General features: G+C 46.2%; 3 protein-coding genes across 8 annotated transcripts; 1 reads left to right on the top strand and 2 right to left on the bottom strand.

Annotated features, from left to right (window-relative positions):
• Window positions 1-45: 45 nt before the first annotated feature.
• Window positions 46-2,704, bottom strand: SCNM1 (sodium channel modifier 1). Of its 4 annotated transcripts, none has more exons than XM_055402136.2 (7): window positions 2,622-2,704; window positions 2,168-2,238; window positions 1,840-1,928; window positions 1,645-1,742; window positions 1,437-1,525; window positions 826-1,020; window positions 46-211 (listed from the first exon to the last, which is right to left on the bottom strand). In XM_055402136.2, the coding sequence occupies exons 2-7, from the start codon at window positions 2,182-2,184 to the stop codon at window positions 112-114; spliced, it is 588 nt and encodes a 195-aa protein (XP_055258111.1). In that variant the 5' UTR covers window positions 2,185-2,238; window positions 2,622-2,704; the 3' UTR covers window positions 46-111. The 4 variants fall into 4 exon arrangements, with proteins under 4 accessions (XP_055258111.1, XP_055258112.1, XP_055258110.1 ...); XM_055402137.2 differs by having other exon boundaries at window positions 2,168-2,275; window positions 2,622-2,666; XM_055402135.2 differs by having other exon boundaries at window positions 2,168-2,275; window positions 2,501-2,640.
• A 53-nt stretch (window positions 2,705-2,757) lies between these two features.
• Window positions 2,758-10,865, top strand: LYSMD1 (LysM domain containing 1). The gene is made up of 3 exons (XM_055402138.2): window positions 2,758-3,632; window positions 8,610-8,968; window positions 9,373-10,865. Exons 1-3 carry the CDS (start codon window positions 3,453-3,455, stop codon window positions 9,509-9,511), a joined length of 678 nt encoding a protein of 225 aa, XP_055258113.1. The 5' UTR covers window positions 2,758-3,452; the 3' UTR covers window positions 9,512-10,865.
• On the bottom strand, window positions 10,619-13,461 carry TIPE2 (TNF alpha induced protein 8 like 2). Of its 3 annotated transcripts, none has more exons than XM_055402140.2 (3): window positions 13,379-13,461; window positions 12,037-12,108; window positions 10,619-11,702 (listed from the first exon to the last, which is right to left on the bottom strand). In XM_055402140.2, the coding sequence occupies exons 2-3, from the start codon at window positions 12,089-12,091 to the stop codon at window positions 11,143-11,145; spliced, it is 615 nt and encodes a 204-aa protein (XP_055258115.1). In that variant the 5' UTR covers window positions 12,092-12,108; window positions 13,379-13,461; the 3' UTR covers window positions 10,619-11,142. The 3 variants fall into 3 exon arrangements, with proteins under 3 accessions (XP_055258115.1, XP_055258114.1, XP_055258116.1); XM_055402139.2 differs by having other exon boundaries at window positions 12,037-12,113; window positions 13,379-13,459; XM_055402141.2 differs by lacking the exon at window positions 12,037-12,108 and having other exon boundaries at window positions 13,379-13,448.
• Window positions 13,462-19,066: the final 5,605 nt, after the last annotated feature.

Raw genomic sequence — 19,066 nt, 5'->3', positions numbered from 1 at the left:
GGCTGAGAATGAACAGATCTGAAATCCTGAAACAAGGAACCAGACTCAGGGAAAGCTGGGCTCCCAGCGCCTGCTGTAGTTTATTTGTGAAATGAATGGGGAAAAAGGATGTCAGTCCAAGGGGAGATCAGGGGGTTCCTCCTCATCAGAGTCAAACTCAACATTTTCATCTTTTACCCATCGACCTCGTCCATCTGGGATCCATCCAGAGCTGGAAACATCAGAAAATAGAACTGGTCAGGAAAGGAAGTTTATTAAATTAATAAAAGACTGTGCGAGTGCTCTGTCACATCCGACTCTGCGACCCCATGGACTGTAGCCTGCCAGGCTCCTATGTCCATGGGATTTCCCAGGCAAGAATACTCGAATGGGTTGCCATTTCCTTCTCCAGGGGAATCTTCCCAACTCAGGGGTCGAACCTGCCTCCTGTGCACTACAGGAGGATTCTTTACTGCTGAGCCTCCTGGGAAGCCCCAATAGTTCTTTCTAACTGTAGTTAATTTCCTGAACTATTTGGAAAAAAGTTACATATGTAAGGAGTCTTTGTGCATGCATGCATGTGTGCTAAGTTGCTTCAGTAGGAACCGACTCTGTGACCCTATGCAGTGTAGCCTGCCAGGATTCTCCAGGTAAGAATACTGGAACGGGTTGCCATGCCCTCCTCCAGGGAATCTTCCTGACCCAGAAATCGAACCTGCCTCTCCTGCATTACCACTGCACCACCTGGGAAGCCCCATGGGGATAAGTAAAAACACTTGAGAAGCTTTGAAACAAGGAGGGTCAGAGAGAAAAGGGAAAAACTGAGGGAAAATTCTGCATACTCACCTTCGAAGGGTGAGGTAATGATCCAGGGCCCGTCTTCTTGTGGGGCTCATAGGTGCCGGGGATGAGACAGTGGCTGATTCCTTGGTTTGTGAACCAGCCTCAGGCTCAGGTTCTCTACTGATCTTCCCACCTTGGGGTTCAACCTCTGGGGGTGGCAAAGGGGGATGAGAGACAGAGGGACGAGGGGCTTCTGGTCTGGACAGAGAAGAATCAAAGTCTGTAAAAGCAGTAAAGGAAAGGGCCTAATCTCCTGTGACTCCCAACTCCTTACAGAAGTGCTTCCCAATTCTGTGTTCCTCAAGATATTAGTAAGTGTTCTGCATAAAAAGAATTTTGGAATCCAGTAAACTTTGGGAAGTCTAAATTAATCTTTTAAGGTTTTTTTTTTATCTTAAGATTTTGTAGAACCCTTAAAATACACTAATTTTTAATCAAATAGGATTACAAAGCAGCACTTCCCAAACTTTTTATTTACAAAAATCTTTTTCCTGAAACACAAGTTAACACCCCCAGAACACTTAGTATTTCTGAGATTACAATTAGGAAAATAATCACTTTAGAGCTATCTATCTCTTGTCCCTCCCTACCTCTAGCTTTCCCATCCCACTGACCTGGACCTCCGGCGGCAGCAACTGTTATAGTGAGGAGCTCTGTGCAGAGCACTCTGAGTGATAAGTCGAGTCTGGGTTAAGAGAGGAGCCTGGCATGGAGATAGGAGACAGAGTCAGAACCTTCAGAGCCAGAAACAAGCCAAAGTCCTTCAAGCCTAAGGTGTGCAGCACAGTCCTGCCTGGAACACAACTTCCCCTCTCTGATTACCTCTGCTGTGGTCTCTTCTCTCCTGAGTTCATTATGCTGTCTTAGATTCTGCTCTGTGCCCTTTCCTGGCGGCTTCTTGCCATAGAAAAGTTGCAGGCCTGAGGAGAAAGGGGAAGATTAAAAGCAGAGCACCAAGGATGGTTTGAAGAGATTTTAAGGGTTTGTTCTCTATCGTCTGTCTTTTCCCAAACTTACTGGACAGATGTTTTTTGCCCGCACGGTGGGCAGTCAGCATGGCCAGAGTGTCCAGGACAGGTCGGTGGGGACAGATGGCACAAGCAAAGCTGGGGAGTAGGAAAGATAATTGGTCCCTGGGGAGTGGAGTCTTGGTCATAGGTCCCACCCCGTCCAAGCATTCATTTCCAAAGCCCAACTCCCAAGTCTCCCAGTCTCCATCACCCACATCCCTGTCACTCACTCCCAGACAAAGAATCCTAGATACTCCCGCTCTCCTCCTTAATAACAGAAGTTCTTAAGTCTCTAACTTCAAAACCCTTAAACGTGATCCACTCCTCGCTCTCACCGTCCATCCCGTAGCATCAGCGCCTCATCCTCTGGGATGTAACTGGCAAGCAGGTCCCCGACTCTTCGTTTCTGCAGGGGACAGGGGAAGAAGTCCGGACGGGATCAGCTGGACATAAAGGAGGGATAAAAGGGAAATGATAGAGACGAGGACTCAAAGGGAACAAAGACCATGGGAGAACACACATCCGCGGCGAAGAAGGGGTCACCACCACCTCTAGTCTTTTGGTTCCCTCCACCCCGCCCCCCAGTTGTTGCCAGAGCAACAAAACAGCTCCTTTACAGCCTTCAGAGGGTAGGTGAAGCTGCTTCGGACGCACTCCTCCCCGCCTACTTTGAGCACATTGAGTTGACTCCAATCGTCTCCTTCCCTCTTGAAAGACATCACGACTGTGAGCCCCAGAAATCATAAACTCTTTCCAGCCGCCTTCGCCACTCCTTTCAGGCCACCGTACCGGGAGTGGGACGTCTCCGTTCCTTCCGGTCTCTTTCCGGCTGGCCCCCTGACTTCCGGGGATGTGCTTCCACGAATGCACTGCGCGATCCCGGAAGCCAGCGTCTAGCCGGCCGAGGGGGACTGCATTTCCTATGGTGCCCTGCGACCTCGCCGGCGCGGGGCCTTTTGGGAAATGAAGTCTTTTTTCAAAGGGCTTGCCCCAGGCTGGATCCAGGCCCTTTCGTCTTGGCAGATTCGAGGCGTTTGGAACGACAAGAACCTAGATGTGGAGCCCGACTTTGAGGGTGTGACTGATTTGGTTTGGAGAATACCTTTGAGGATCTCTGAAGGGGAAAGAGTGCTACAGACTCTCGCTATTGTCACGCCCTTCGCCTGCAGCCACAGCCCACAGAGGGTGGGCCTGATCGGTTCCTGACCCTAGAGGGCCAACCCCGGGACTGGGCGGAGTCGGGGTATTGGGGAGCCAGGAGGTCGGGCTGCCAGACGTAGGGGCAAATTGAGCTGCGTGTTAAGGAGGCTGCTAGAGTTCAAAGGTTAGGGGTCAACGTCGCGAGTTGTTGTGGGGAGTCGAAAGTCGGAGGGGTGCTAAGGAAAGACTCAGGTAGGGACTGAATAGTCAGAGTGCAGATTTGTGGGAAGGGGACTTGGAGGGAGGAGAAGCTAGGGCTGACAGGTCGCATCGCCGGAGGAGGCGGGGAGACAGGAGAGAGAAGACTGACACGGAGAGGAATCCTCTAAGATACCCATTCTCGGACCGCAAGCCTGTCACTATCGGTCACTTGGCCGGTCCTTCCCTAGTTGTAACCTCAGTTGTCCGCAGGGTGAGGAAATGGCCTCTCCCTCTAGACAGGCCCCCCTCGGGGGGTCAGGACTGCTTCAAGGGAGCCGGGCTCGTTCTTATGGAAGCTTGGTGCAGTCTGCCTGCTCCCCGGTGAGGGAAAGACGCCTGGAGCATCAGTTGGCGCCCGGAGACACCCTGGCTGGACTAGCACTCAAATACGGGGTAACGGTGAGTCTTTCAGGATTGGGACGCAGACACCCAATTAGAAGAGGTTTATTTCTCATGAGAATGTATGGCCCTCTAGGCAACGTCCCCTGAAATTTTCTTAATTGTGTTTATATTAACTAATTGTGATAGATTGTGAGAAAGGTTTGGTCCACCTTTATCTTTTTGTTTTCCCATCTCAGTGTTGCACTGTCTGTGGGGACAAATCCTGTCCCATTATCCCAACGGAGGGGAGCAGCATTTATTTATTAGATCAGTTACTATCAAGCTTATAATTATTGTGCCCTTTTTACAGATGAAGAAACTGAGACTTAAGATTGGTTAACCAGTTTGACCAAGGTCAAATAACTAATAAGTGTTGACGTGAAAATTCAAACAGGTCTGTCTGATTCCAAAGCCTGTACTGTTAACTACATAGAAATATTTTAATTGAGAATGACTCAACATTCACAGCAAACAATGCAGAGCTAGTTTTTAGTCTGAGGTTCCTTAAGTGCTGACTCCTCTTGTTCTTTTCTCCTCCTCAATGCTCTGTCCTCTTCTTTTCAAGAAGGTGGTCTCTGTGGTACAAAACAGGTACTCTCTATGCCAAGCATTTCAGCTCATGCATAGGGTATATTTAGTAGGAGTAAAAATACATTGCTTTAAAGTTGATAAGGGTCTTCCCCTATATCTTGTTGAATTTAGGCAACATCTTTCTGCTTGGTATGTTCAAAGCATTGTGGTAACCATCTTGGGAGACAGAAACATAAATAAAATGTGTAGTTGCTGCTCTCATGTAATTTACAGTTTAGTAAGAAGTGAATGAAGAGGAACTAAAAAGCCTCTTGATGAAAGTGAAAGAGGAGAGTGAAAACATTGGCTTAAAGCTCAACATTCAGAAAACTAAGATCATGGCATCTGGTCCCATCACTTCATGGGAAATAGATGGAGAAACAGTGGAAACAGTGTCAGACTTTATTTTGGGGGGGCTCCAAAATCACTGCAGATGGTAATTGCAGCCATGAAATTAAAAGGCGCTTACTCCTTGGAAGGAAAGTTATGACCAATCTAGACAGCATATTAAAAAGCAGAGACATTACTTTGCCAACACAGGTCTGTCTAGTCAAGGCTGTGGTTTTTCCAGTGGTCATGTATGGATGTGAGAATTGGACTGTGAAGAAAGCTGAGTGCTGAAGAATTGATGTTTTTGAACTGTGGTGTTGGAGAAGACTCTTGATAGTCCCTTGGACTGCAAGAAGATCCAACCAGTCCATCCTAAAGGAGATCAGTCCTGAGTGTTCACTGGAAGGACTGATGCTGAAGCTGAAACTCCAATATTTTGGCCACCTCATGCGAAGAGTTGACTCATTGGAAAAGACTCTGATGCTGGGAGGGATTGGGGGCAGGAGGAGAAGGACCACAGAGGATGAGATGGCTGGATGGCATCACCAACTCGATGGACATGAGTTTGGATAAACTCCGGGAGTTGGTGATGGACAGGGGGGCCTGGCGTGCTGTGATACATGGGGTTGCAAAGAGTCGGACACGACTGAGCGACTGAACTGAACTGAAGAAGTGAGCAGGCACACAAATAATGATCATAGGTGACAGAACGTGGTGAATTTGTAGAGGTGTTCCCAAAGAGTGGGAAGTCAGGAAAGAAGATTGGTTTTATTTGGAAGAGGACATTAGTGCAGACTTTAAGGGAACCATCACAATGTGCCTTCAAAGACTTGGACATTCCTTTCTCTATGCTCCTCTCTATAAACCTCTGTAATCCAGTGGTCTACATCCTTTACATCTTTGTCTTTCCAATAGCCTGCACTCTAAGGGACAGAACTGTTTCTTTTCAATTTTATATCTCTAGAGCCTGACATAATCCCCAGCACATAGAAGCTTAATAGATGTTTTTTGAATGAATGAAAGTCTGGCTACAATTTCCACACTGGAGATTGGGAGTATAGTAAAGTGAACATTTAAGTAGAGGGATGGCCTACATAAAGGAAATGGATTTGAAAGTACCGAGCAGTCCTTTCATCCCAGCAGAGGCTCAGATGCTGTGCAATGAAGGAAACCGCTGCTCGTGAATCAACAATTACTGCTTGAGGTTTTCTTACTGCCCTGTGTCTTTCTGAGTACAGAAAAGTCTAGTAAAGTCTAGTAAAGAAAAGTTCTAGGTTCTGGTTTCATTCTGCTGCTTACTAGCTGAGTGATTGGATAGTCAATCACTTCACTGTCTGGGGCCTCAGTTTCCTCACCATATGTACAATGAGAATAAAAAAAAATTTAGGCAAATAAATTACCTAATTTATTACCTACCTGTCATTTAAGGAACACTTAGTATATGCCAGGCTCTATTATCTCATATTATCTCCATGCAACTTGATGAGGTAGATGTGACCATTTCCATTTAAAGATAAGAAATGTCACTATGTTGTACATCTGAAACTAATATCATACTGTAAGTCAGTTATACTTCAATAAAAATAAATTTTTAATGATAAGGAGACTGAAGCTTTGAGAGATAACTTGCTATAGACTATATACAAATAGTCTAATTGTTAGAGCTAGGATTCAGACCAAGTTGTCTTGTTCTAAAATCCTCATGGGACTTCCCTGGTGGTCCAGTGGTTGACTCTGTGCTTCCACTGAGGAGGCGTGGGTTCAATCCCTGGTTCAGAACTGAGAGCCCACATGCTGTGTTGCACAGCCAAAAAAATAAAATCCTCACTTTGAACTGCTTTATTAAACTAACTAGATTCTAATGACCTTCTAGCTCTTGGCTCAAAGGCAGAGGAATAATGTCCCCATATCTGGTACTTCTGCAAAGTAATAAAAGCAACAGAAAATTCACAAATTAATTCATGTCACCTTGGAACTAGAAGGGACCTAGGATATTATCTAGGCAAAATAAAATGCATAGCATCAAAGTGCTTGGCAAAGTAAAAGTATAAAACTGCAAGCCGCTTTTAACTGTTTTTACTGTTCAGATCAATCCGTTTTTATTTTTAAAGTCATTATAGCATAAGATTTTATTAGTCAAGTTTATTTTAGTAGTCTTGGCCTGGAGTGGAAACGGCTTTGATATTGGACAGTTATAAGAATTATGATCTCCCAAACTGGTGCCTTTATGGGATGAATTTTTAGTAAAACTGGCTGCCTGGCCTCGGGTAATAAAATACTGATACACTGTGTCTGTGGTTTCTATATTTTATTATCTAGTTTCTTTACTCATAAAGCATTAATGAGCCTCTGCTGTGTGCCAAGTTTGTGCGATGTTGAGGAGAATCTTAGGGATACAGCAAGTCACCAGTCTTGCCCTTAAATGACTCACAGTTTGCACAGGACAAATATGCCTACAGTATAATATAATAAGATAGGTATTACTGTGGCAATATTTACAGTATGCATTGGGAGCCCTGAAGAAGATAACACAAAGGGAATGATAGTTGATGAGAAGTTTTCCAGGCTAAGAAGGGAGTAGTGGAGAAGCGTTCCAGGCAGATGAAGTCACAAAAGTGTGAAAGATCATGAAATGTTGGAAAAAAAATAAAAAGTTCAGGATGGCAAAAGGTGTAAGTGGCAGAAGAAGGGCCGTGGGCTGGACTTCCTATGAAGGCGAAATTGAGAATGCCCTTGAATGGTAATTTGGATTTTATCTCTGACCCAGTGGGGAGCCATAGAAAGTTCATAAGCACGGTAGTAGATTGATCAGGTTAAATTTTTTGTAAAAAGATATATGTCAGCAGGGTAGAAGATGAGTTGAAATGGAGGGAGGAAGACCAGTTAAAAAACTTAACAATACCCAAATGAGACATATTGACTCTGTTCTAAGTCAATGGCAATGTGAAGCTGAGACCAGAGATGAGATTTTTGCAGAATTTTTGTTGACCTCTTGGGTATAGATGGTGAAAGAAAAGTATGAGTTAAGGATGACAGTGCTATTTCTACCTTGGGAGGCAGGTAGATATAGATGGTGATGCCAGCCACTGTGTTTGGTGATGAATAAATAGGCACTAAATAAATAATTTGATCAGTGAAACTATTAATATTATAAGAAAAGCATTCCTGGGGACTTCCCTGGAGGCCCAGTGGTTAAGGGGGCCTTAACCTCTACAGGGGGCATGGGTTCCAGCCTTGCCCTCTCGAGGAACTAAGAGCCCACATGTCTTGCAACATGGCCAAAATAAATAAATGAGAAAAGCATTCCTGGGAGGAGTAAAAAGGCCCAGAATTCTAGCTCTATCAATAGCTTGCTAGGCAAGTAACTTAACCTCTCTGAGCCTCAGTTCCTTCATCTTTATGGTAGTTTTCAAAGTATCAAATATGGGGACATTGCTCCACTGCCTTTGAGCCAAGAGCTAGAAAGGTCATTAGAATCTAGTTAGTTTCAAAATGAGTTCCTTCATCTTTACAGTAGTTTCAAAATCTAGGGGTCCCTAAGACTCTTTAGGGATTCACAAGGTCAAAACTATTTTAATAGTAGTGATAGCAAGACTTTATGTGTTTTTCAGAAGCCATGTGACCTGTGATACTGTAGCAGATGCTTGTAGAGGCAGATATGAGAAGCCTGTTGTGTTCAATTAAGTTGGACATGAAAGTGATTTACAGAAATGTAAAACAGTGTCTCTGTTCTTGCTATATGTTCGCTATTTTTGTTTTAGAAAATATTTTTCATTAAAATATTTATGTTAACATATAACAGTGTTTTAAATTTTTTAAGTTTTAATTTATAATACCTTAAATATTGATAGATGTGATGAACATGAGTAAAAGCTTTTTCCCTCAATATTTTTTTAAAATGTAAAGGGGCCCTAAAACCAAAAAGTATGAAAAACTACTGATCAATAAAATAGGGATAATATCAGCCCTCTGTAATTTTGGTTGTTATGGGGCCAGCTAAGACTCTGAACAGTCACTTTAAAAGGCATGAGGTGCTGCACAAATATAATGTGGATCATCATTACTGTCATTAATTGTGGTGACTTTTTTTTAAAGATGGAACAGATTAAGCGTGCAAACCGCCTTTATACTAATGACTCCATCTTCCTGAAGAAAACCCTCTACATCCCCATCCTGACAGAGCCCAGAGACCTGTTCAATGGTTTGGATTCTGAGGAAGAAAAGGATAGAGAAGAAGCGGTACAGGCAAGTAAGGATGAAGTTCGACCACACTCAGCCGAGAGGAAGAAACGAGAAAGAGGTTTAAGACATGCCAATGGTGAAGTTCTTCCCACACCTGGCCAGGAGCCCCCCATGCACGACCTTTCTGCCTCCGATTTCCTTAAGAAGCTCGATTCACAGATCAGCCTGTCAAAGAAGGCTGCTGCCCAGAAGCTGAAAAGGGGGGAAAGTGGGTGAGTTTTGAATGGGTCCTTTTAAGTCCCTCCATAAATTTCTCTGTTCCCCCAACCTTACCTGATCAGACACAAAGTAAGCCCAGTGTCAGCAGAAGCAAGGTGAAGCCTTTCCCTCAGGTGGCCCCAAGACAATTCACAGAGCCCATGGCTGTTGGAATGGGTGGAGGCACTGGAAAATGATTCTGTGTTCCCAGTGGAGGGAAGCAGTTGGCTGTTCTTACTGCTCTGATGATCTGAAGGAACGTTAGGGTTAGGATTTATCCAGAGGGTGTTGGACTCCATCGTAAAGCAACCAGCTCATGTATATTAAAGGAAGACAGCTTCCCGTTTACTTCTTCACTCAGCCCATCTCAGTCTCCTCCCTTGATCTATTGCTCTTTCCCCCTTTTCCTCGCCTGCAGGATACCTGGGGAAGATTCAAGTCTTCACCTGAGTTCTCCTCGGATGCAGCAACGAGCAGTCCTAGGTCCCGTGCCACTGACCCAGACCTCTCGGACCCGGACACTTCGGGACCAGGAGGATGAAATCTTCAAACTCTGAGGTCCCCAGAACTGATTGAGAGAAGCCAGATGCTGAAGGGACATCTTGAGGGAGAGAAGAGCCCGAGGTGAGGCTCGAGAACACGGCTTCCCAGCCTGCCTCCCCGTACTCCTGCCATGGCCCCAGCCTCCTTGTCCGTCAAGAGTTCCTTGGCCTGGAGCAGTTCTACTGGCAAGGGTAGGGGATGAGAAATAGACCCCTTCTGTGTTCTTGGGCTGAGTCTAGAGTTGGTCTTTAGACTCAAAAGGTCTTTTTACATCCCTGCTGCCTTTCCTGTCTCTTCCATGATTCCTTGGCCTTAGAGCCAAGGGAGGCAGGGACTCCCCTAGCCCCTAACTTCCTCCCCATCTCCAGCTCTGTTACCTAATTTATTTGGTGCTATATTGAAGTAATATTTATTTGCTGTATCTTACTGTTTCCCACTCTTAGCTGAAAAATGGGATTTCTGTAGCCCTGGGATGAGGGGAACCCAGGAACAGTGAGCCAGTGATTTCTAGTCCACCTTCGCCACCGTCTTAGCCAACCATGTTATTGAGAATGGGCCATCAGTGATCTAGCCCTGCCTCAGGGAGTGGCAGACTGTGCCGGGCCTTGCCCCCAATCTCAAATGAAAGAATTTGGGCTTAGTCTTGACTAATCAGGTCACTGTAACTTTTTCACAACTCTTGCTCTGAGAAAAAAAAACAGCAATGTAGAGTCCGGAACCCTCCGTGCCACCAGTTCACCCCTCTGATCCGCTCCTCTCTTCAGCCTATGTGAGACTAAGGGATGGAAGAAGAATTGACTTGGAGCTTGAAGAGGAAGACAGTTGTGGGAATCTTTTTGCCATGGGAGCCTCTTTGTCATACCCTCTCCCTACCAGAGCCTATTGATCTATGCCTTGCTCCTCACTACATATTTATTTGCAATTTGTAGCACTGATGTGGTACAGTTTTTTTGAGTTTCTTAAAGAGAAGTAGGCAAAGAAACCCCAGTGATACTGGCAATATGCCTCAGTCTCCTGTATGGAAATGGTGAGAGGAGAGATGAGTGGTGTTTATATACCTCTTCCCTCTGTGATGGTCATAAGATCTAAGAAGCTGGAGAGATTAAACATTGAGCCCTGTGCATGTTTTAATAGTTTTATTTCCTCTGTGAGACTCTCCCTGCCCTAGCCCCTTCTTCCTGCCCTCTGGAGCAGAGCCTCTGGGGTCCCTCCAGACTCTGCTGAGATCTGAAGGTCTAGAATGTCTCTCAGGGTCCCCTTCCCCCCAGCTGTCTTTAGTGTCCCCAGAAGAGTTAGCTGGGATGTGCTCTCTTACCCTGGTTTGAGGTGAGGGGGCTTCCCTGTTTGAAAGGCCCTTTGCGGGGGGGGGGGAAAAAGAGATCCAAGTTTCACTTCGTCTTTTTCAGGCAGCTTTGTTTCCGGTCTTGGGGCTGGAGTGGGAAGAGAGGCCTCAACCCTCAGCATTGCTTCTTCTCCACCAGGAGTTTGGGGGTGGGGTAGTCTCAGAGTCACACGCACTCTTGGGAAAGACTGAAGCCTGAGGATTGAAAAGCATTAGTGCAGAGGCGCAGGGTTAGAAGCCTGGTATGTGTAGTTTTCTCAGTCAGCCATTCTGCCAAGAAGGAGCGCGCTGGGGCTAGGACTCTCAGAGCTTGCCCTCGTCCAGCATCTTCCTGAGCCCGTCACAGATCTTGCCCAGGTGCTGGGTGTAATCAGGCCCGTAGAGGGCCGTGAGGAGGCCGGCGTCAGAGAAGTGATCGAACACGTGGCGGATGCGGCCATGGGACTTGGGCGTGAGGTGGCGCTCCACCAGCTCCAGCAGCACGTCCCGGCACTCGGTCAGCAGGCTGGCCAGCACGGCGGCCTCGAAGGTGAAGTCCACCTCCCCGAAGCTGAGTGCTGTCATGGCGCCCTGCCGCAGCTTCTGGCGAAAGCGGGTTGCCAGGGCCAGCTCGCTGGGGTTGAAGCAGCCACTGCGGTGCAGCACAGCCACCTTGACCGCCACCTTGATCAGGTCCTTGATAACCCGCTGGGCCTGGGCCCTGCTGCGTGTGTATTCTTTGGACACACGGTAGAGCTCATCTAGCACCTCGCTGCTCGTCTCATCTACGAAGAGATGAGCCACAGACCGCCCTGCCATCTTACTCAGTAGCTTCTTCTCTGCCTGTAGCGCCAGACTTTTTGAACTGAAGGACTCCATGGTTCCTAGGGAAGAGTCGGGGTGCGGGGGTGGGGTGGGGGGTTATGTGATCAGTCACTAGAAGAGAGGCCACAGGCTTCCTGAGCAAGAGAGAAATAGCTTTTCCCCTTTCTGTCTCTTTGGTTTCTGTCTCATCATCATCTCTGTCATCTCTTTCCTCCTGGGCCCCCTCAGTCCTCTACACTTTGCTCCCATTTTTCCCTTTAGGACGGTAGGACATCATGATCTCTAAAACAGGCCAGCAGAGCAGTAGGAGCTTTAGCTGGAGGGATGAGGGCATAGCCCAAGTTAGCCCACCACAGCTAAGACCTGAAGGGAAGTGGAGAAGATAAAGCTTACCTGGCAGATAGCTCTCACGGCTGCCCTTTTTGGACACTGATTGGGTACTGCACATCTGTACCCACAGGACACCTGCACTGTGAAGTGTAGCCGTTAGTATCTTTGTTTCACAGCTGAGCAAACTTAAGCTGACATTAAATAGTTTACCCAAGGTCAAACACAATTGTTTTTCTGACTCCAAAAGCCCACGTCAGCTAGTGTGCTGCACTGCCTTTAGAGATATAGAGAAATAGAGGGGTCCCTGGGGTCCTGATAAAAAATAATAATTATTCATATTTATTGAGAACCTACTATATGGCAAGTGCTTCATGTAAATTATCTCAGTCTTCCAACCCTTTGTAAGGTAGGTATCCCCAATTTGCAATGAGGAAAATGAAACTAAGAACAATTAAGCAATTTGGCTAAAGTCACTGGCAAATGATGAAAATGGGCCTTGACCCACACAATCTGAAGAAGCCTCCTCCCGTGGGATGCTCTCAATGAGGTTGAAGCGCAACTGAGGAAGCGTGAGAAACAAGCACCTCAAGACTGCCCCGAGGTCTCAGGTCCTCTGCCGAGGCCGCACCGAGGACCTGCTGGCGGCACATGAGTGCCTGGTCCCGGAGGGCTCTCCCCATGGGCTTGCCTATGGTGGTTCTGCTTGTTTTGCTTCTTACTTCCCCCTCCCCTGTTCCTCTGCAGGATGTGGCTCTGACCGCAGTGAGGAGCAGCCTCACCCTGTCCCCCAACCAAAACGGGAGTCTGAAGAAGCAGGGGAGGTGTCACTGGGGTAGTGGGTTCTACCCCAGCCGAATCAGTCCGGTGGAAACCTAGAACCTTGCTGTGCCCCCAGCTTTGCTGGGGCTTTCTGGACCACACTCTGCAGCCGGAAGAGGAGATTGCTCCATGTGAGCCTGCCCTCCTCCTCGGCCTTCCTGTTACCCCGCTCCCCACTGCCTGCGTGGCCGTCTCGCCTTTGGGCCACTGTCCTCTCCCTCCCTCTGTGTCTCTCTCTCCCGTTTCCACTTGACTGAGTGCTGCCCTGTGGTCCTCTGGCCATACTCTTTCACTGGCCCTTACCTCCATATCCATGTCTCCTAAGATCTCCTTGCTTCTCTCAGTGGTCTCTCATATGCCCTTATCCACCGCCATCCCTCAGCCCTGCGCCCACCCATCCAAAACCATGTCTTTCTTTCTGCGGCTGCTTTACTCCAGGAAAAACTGAGCTGGACCTCCCCCCTGAGACTCTTAAGAATTCTACCAAATGAGAGCCACAATATGGAAAGCTCAGATTGACAGAGCCGGGACTCTTCTGCCACCATCTCCCCTGAAGCCTACCCTCTGTCATTGCCCAGTCCCTCACCTGCTGCGCCCTGGGTGCCAGTCCCGCCTTGGATGTTCCGGGAGAGCTGACAGAATGGAGAAGCTCCTAAGTGAGAGGCCCTTTGGCCTGGCCCCACCCCCAAGCCCCGCCTACCTACTCTGTGCTCAACCTCCGGTTCATCACACTGTCACCAAGAAAGTCCATGGCCCCAACAGCCTTCTATAAATAAGACAAAGGTCAAAAGGAATAGCATTCTGTAGGAAACAGTCTTGATTCCTTAAGGTGAGGAGGAGGAATTGCACACCCCCTGTTCCCAAATTGCTGCCCAGTTCCTTGAGATCTTGCTCTCCTTATATTTCTGTGGTACTGGGGGAAATGTGATGTCCAAATTGCTGGCGTGGGGGTCGGTGCAGAAAGTTCTGAAGATTGTACTGAACTTAGACTGGAGACCCCAGAAGCAAGTTAGAGGCCAGCAGGTCTGAGTGTGCCCCTAGAGTCACCAAGGATGGCGGGTACTGTGGGGCAACATTACCAGCAGCGCAGGTTTCCAGTACCTGGCAGGGTAAGGGTGTGCATACACGCTCAATCTCCCAGTCATGTCCGACCACTCGCAGCTCATCAGGCTCCTCTGTCCGTGGGATTTCCCAGGCAAGAATCCTGGAGCGGGTTGCCATTTAATTTTCCAGGGGTAGGTGTGTCCCCACCCCTAATACTTAAACTTCCCTGGTGGCTCAGACGGTAAAGAATCTGCTTACAATGCAGGAGACCTGGTTTCCCATCCCTGGGTCGAGGAGATCCCCTGCAGAAGGGAATGGCAATCCACTCCAGTACTCTTGCCTAGAGAATCCCACGGGCACAGGAGTCTGGCAGGCTACAGTCCATGGGGTAACAGAGAGTCGGACGCGACTGAGCGACTAACACTTCTCTTCACCCCAAATTCTTGAGAGGAAGATGCTGGGTCAGGCTGCAGAACTAGACATAACCAGCAGGTGTCAGCACATAACTGTACCAATAGAGGCAACGAGCTTATTGACTATGCGTTATCGCTGCTGCTGCTGCTGCTGCTAAGTCACTTCAGTCGTGTCCAACTCTGTGTGACCCCATAGACGGAAGCCCAACAGGCTCCCCCGTCCCTGGGACTCTCCAGGCAAGAACATTGGAGTGAGTTGCCATTTCCTCCTCCAATGCATGAAAGTGGAAAGTGAAAGTGAAGTCGCTCAGTCGTGTCCAACTCTTAGCGACCCCACGGACTGCAGCCTACCAGGCTCCTCCATCCATGGGATTTTCCAGGCAAGAGTACTGGAGTGGCTTGCCATTGCCTTCTCTGTCATAGCTGCTAACAGGATACAAAAAATGAAGGCAAGTCACAGTCCGTAAATGAGGCAAATTTATTTACCATCAAGAACCTTACAGCCTGAAGGAAAAAAAAGAAAAGGAATCTTACAGCCTAGTCAGGGAGATAAATGTAAGCACATATAACTGTAATATAAGCCAAATGATGTCATTAACTTTAATAGAAATTTAAGGAATTAAGGAACTGTGAGAGTAAAGAGAAATTTAGATTTTTTTTTTTTTTTTTTCTAATAGGAGTACTGAAGAGGTAGACTTAGAAGGATGGATTTAACTACCTAGCAGGCCGAGTGTGGAAGAAATTCTTCCCAGATAATGGAGATACCCATAAGCCACAGAGCAATCAAAGAGATTCAAGGCACATTCAGGAAATGGTGATTTATTCTGATGACTGGAACATAGGTTGTTTGAAAAAGAAGTGAAGAAGGAAAAAGACCAGATCACAGAAGGGTTTAAGGGAGCTGCTCAAGACTTCAGACTTTTGCCGTAGACAGTAGGGAGACATTAAAGGTTTTTGATCAGGGGAAGGAAATCATCAGCCCAGTGGGACTGAGTTAGGGGCTTCAGCAAAGTTTTAGCTGAGGAAAGGGGACACTTAAAAGGAAGTGATCACCAGTATAATTTTCTTAAGCACACAATGAGAACCGATGAGAGGACTTGAGATCTGAATTCAGAAGGTATTAACTGTATTTGCATCTTCTTGTATTTTCACTCCTCTTATTTTCCAATTAGATTTTATATATATATATATATATATTATATATTTTAAAAAGGACTTTTTAAGAAAAGTAAAAGTTCTGGCAGAAAAAGAATGGGAAAGATGTCTGGTTGTGAAATGTTGAAGTTTAGAAGTGGAGACGATCAGCATACCAGTGACTCCAAAACCATTGATTCTCTCCTTGGAGACAGTGGCTGGGTCTTGGCTCCTTTCTTACTCCCACCTCTCTCAGTCCAGGTTTCAGAGCTGAGGGTCCTTGACTGAATTTGGATTGGAAATGCTAACAACGCCTTCAATGACTGTGGTGGTAAAGGGATGCAGAGAAATGGAAAGGTAACTTAATGGGATGAGAAGCTGGATTGAGAGAGGGACTCAATTTTTGGCCTGGAGTTTGAGGACATTTGTAGGTTGAGAGGAAGAAGCAGTGGAGAGGGAGGCCTAGAAAATGCAAAGGAGAGGTAATGTTTATGGAGCAAGGCACAGGGGCAGGTGGAAAAGAAGGGAATGGGAGTTAAGGAAAGGGAGAGGAGAGAACAGGAGAGGGCATTTGTTGGGTGCACTCTGCTAGATGTTATATAAATATCTCACTTCATCCTGATACCTCTATGAACTAAATGTCACTATATTCTTTTTACCAATGAAAAAGACTGAGTCTTGAAGAGGTTAGATAACCTGTTCCCAAATTAGAGAACTAATAAATGGCAGGCTGAGGACTTGTGTGATTCCCAAGCCTATGCTTTTCTGACAATTACCTCACAAGGTTAGGAGGTAATGACTCCAACCTCATAATGAATGCGGCAGCATTCTATTCCTGTGTGCTCTATTAATTCATTAATCACACACTTGGGTGCCAATAGTAGGTGGCACTGTCAAAATCACAGGAAAAAGTAAAAGTCCTTTTATAAAAGAAATATATAATAGGAAAATACAAAAAGATGCAAATACAGTTAATACCTTCTGAAGCCAGAATTCTACCCATTCCTTCCCTGTTTACCTCTCCAGCTTTACCTTATACTCTGGTCTGTGTTGGAATCCTCCCAGCTCCTCCAAAACACATCATGGCTGGCTTCTCTCTCCTCTCTTCTCCCTCTTCCTGTGCTCTCCCACTTTTTGTCTCTCTACCTGGAACTCTTCCCATGCATCCCTCTTCCCTGCCTGGTTAATTCCTAACCCTCCTTGAGGTCTCAGCTGGAAAGGCGTCTGAAACCATTGGGTCTGGGAAGCCATTGTGACTCCTTAAACTACTTGTGACTCCTCTGTTCCTAGTCCTATAAGATTACATACCTTCCTTATCAGGACAAGCACTCTTCATTGTAGTCTGTGATTTTATTAATGGCCTCCCTAATTAGGTTGTAAACTCCATGAGGCATAGGAGTTATGCTTTAGTGTCTGGCACTATTGAATGTCCTCAATAGATATTTGCTGAAAAAAGAAATTCAAAACACATCCAATAACCAGGAGATAAGGGGAAAATGGTAGCAACGTAACAGTCACATGCAATAATGTTAATTTGTTTCATTATAGTGAAAGTCTTTTGTATTTTCTTGGACTTCTCTTGTGGCTTAGCTGGTAAAGAATCTGCCTGCAACGTGAGAGGCCTGGGTTTGATCCCTGGGTTGGGAAAATCCCTGGAGAAGGGAAAGGCTACCCACTCCAGTATTCTGGCCTGGAGAATTCCATGGACTGTATAGTCCATGGGATCGCAAAGAGCGGGACACAACTGAGCAACTTTCATTCACTTTTTGTTTCCTCTAAATCTATACCCATTTCTAGTCATCTTCTCTGAACCCACAGCATATTGTTGTTGTTGTTCTGTCTCTCAGTCCTGTCTGACTCTTTGCGACCCCATGGACTGCAGCACACCAGGCTTCCCTGTCTTTCACCATCTCCCGGAGTTTGCTCAAACTCATGTCCACTGAGCCAGTGATGCCATCCAACCATCTCATCCTCTGTCATCCCTTTCTCCTCCTGCCCTCAATCTTTCCCAGCATCAGGGTCTTTTCTAATGAGTTGGCTTTTTGCATCAGGTGGCCAGAGTATTGGAGTTTCAGCTTCAACATCAGTCCTTCAAGTGAATATTCAGGATTAATTTCCTTTAAGACTGACTTGTTTGATCTCCTTGCAGTCCAAGGGACTCTCAAGAGTCTTCTCCAACACCACAGTCCAAAAGTATAAATTCTTTGGTGCTAAGCTTTCTTTATGGTCCAATTCTCACATCCATACATGACTACTGGAAAACCATAGCTTTGACTATACAAACGTTTGTTGGCAAAGTAATGTCTCTGCTTTTTAACGTGCTGTCTAGGTTGGTCATAACTTTTCTTCCAAGGAGCAAGTGTCTTTTAATTTCATGGTTGCAGTCACCATCTGCAGTGATTTTGGAGCCCAAGAAAATAAAGTCTGTCACTGTTTCCACTGTTTCCCCATCTATTTGCTATGAAGTGATGGGAACAGATGCCATGATCTTCATCTTTTGAATATTGAGTTTTAAGCCAGCTTTTTCACTCTCCTTTTTCACCTTCATCAAGAGGCTCTTTAGTTCTTCTTCTCTTTCTGCCATAAAGGTAGTATCATCTGCATATCTGAGGTTATTGATATTTCTCCCGGCAATCTTGATTACAGCTTGTGCTTCATCCAGCCTGACATTTCGCATGATGTAGTCTGCGTATAAGTTGAATAAGCAGGGTGACAATATACAGCCTTGATGTACTCCTTTCCCAATTTTGAACCAGTCTATTGTTCCACATCTGGTTCTAACTATTGCTTCTTGACCTACATACAAGTTTCTCAGGAAGCAGGTAAGGTAGTCTGGTATTCCCATCTCTTTAAGAATTTTCCACAGTTTGTTGTGATCCACACATTCTAAGGCTTTAGCAGAGTCAATGAAACAGAAGTAGATATATTTTCTGGAATTCTCTTGCTTTTTCTATGACCCATAAAATGTTGGCAGTTTGATCTCTGGTTCCTGTGCCTTTTCTAAATACAGCTTGAACCCCAAGAAAAAGATCCCCATCCCCACCCCACAGCATGTTATTAGTAGCAGATTAAAAGAAAGAGGTTCCCTGGTAGCTCAGTGGTGAAGACTTGCTTGCCAGTGCCAGAGACATGGGTTTGATCCCCGGTCCAAAAAGATCCCACTTGCTGTGTAGCAACAAAGCCCATGTGCTCTAGAGCCTTGGACCCGCAACTGCTGGAGCCCACATGCCCGAGAGCCTATGCTCCGCAACAACAGAAGCCAACACAATAAGCACACGCATTGCAACAAAGAGTAGCCCCTACTCACCACAACTAGAGAAAAGCGCACTTGGCAACAAAGATCCTACAGAGCCAAAAATAAAAGGGGAAAGAGGAGCTTTTAGAAGCAAAACACTGATAACAATGAGAATTGACACAGATAGCGGGAGAAGAGAAGGAAAAAAAAGCAGCTGGCCATTGAAAACTGCAGCGTTTGAAGAACTGTACACAAAAGATCTTCACGACCAATATAATCACGATGACGTGATCATTCACCCAGAGCCAGACATCTTAGAATGTGAAGTCAAGTGGGCCTTAGGAAGCATCACTATGAGCAAAGCTAGTGGAGGTGATGGAATTCCAGCTGAACTATTTCAAATCCTGAAAGATGATGCTGTGAAAGTGCTGCACTCAATATGCCAGCC

Source organism: Moschus berezovskii, chromosome 4 (genome assembly GCF_049115385.1).
Source record: "Moschus berezovskii isolate FMDL1 chromosome 4, NW_MosBer_1.0, whole genome shotgun sequence".
NCBI classification, from domain to species: domain Eukaryota; kingdom Metazoa; phylum Chordata; class Mammalia; order Artiodactyla; family Moschidae; genus Moschus; species Moschus berezovskii.
The sequence above is the reverse complement of the archived record's forward strand: the minus strand, read 5'-3'. Positions and strand labels throughout refer to the sequence as shown.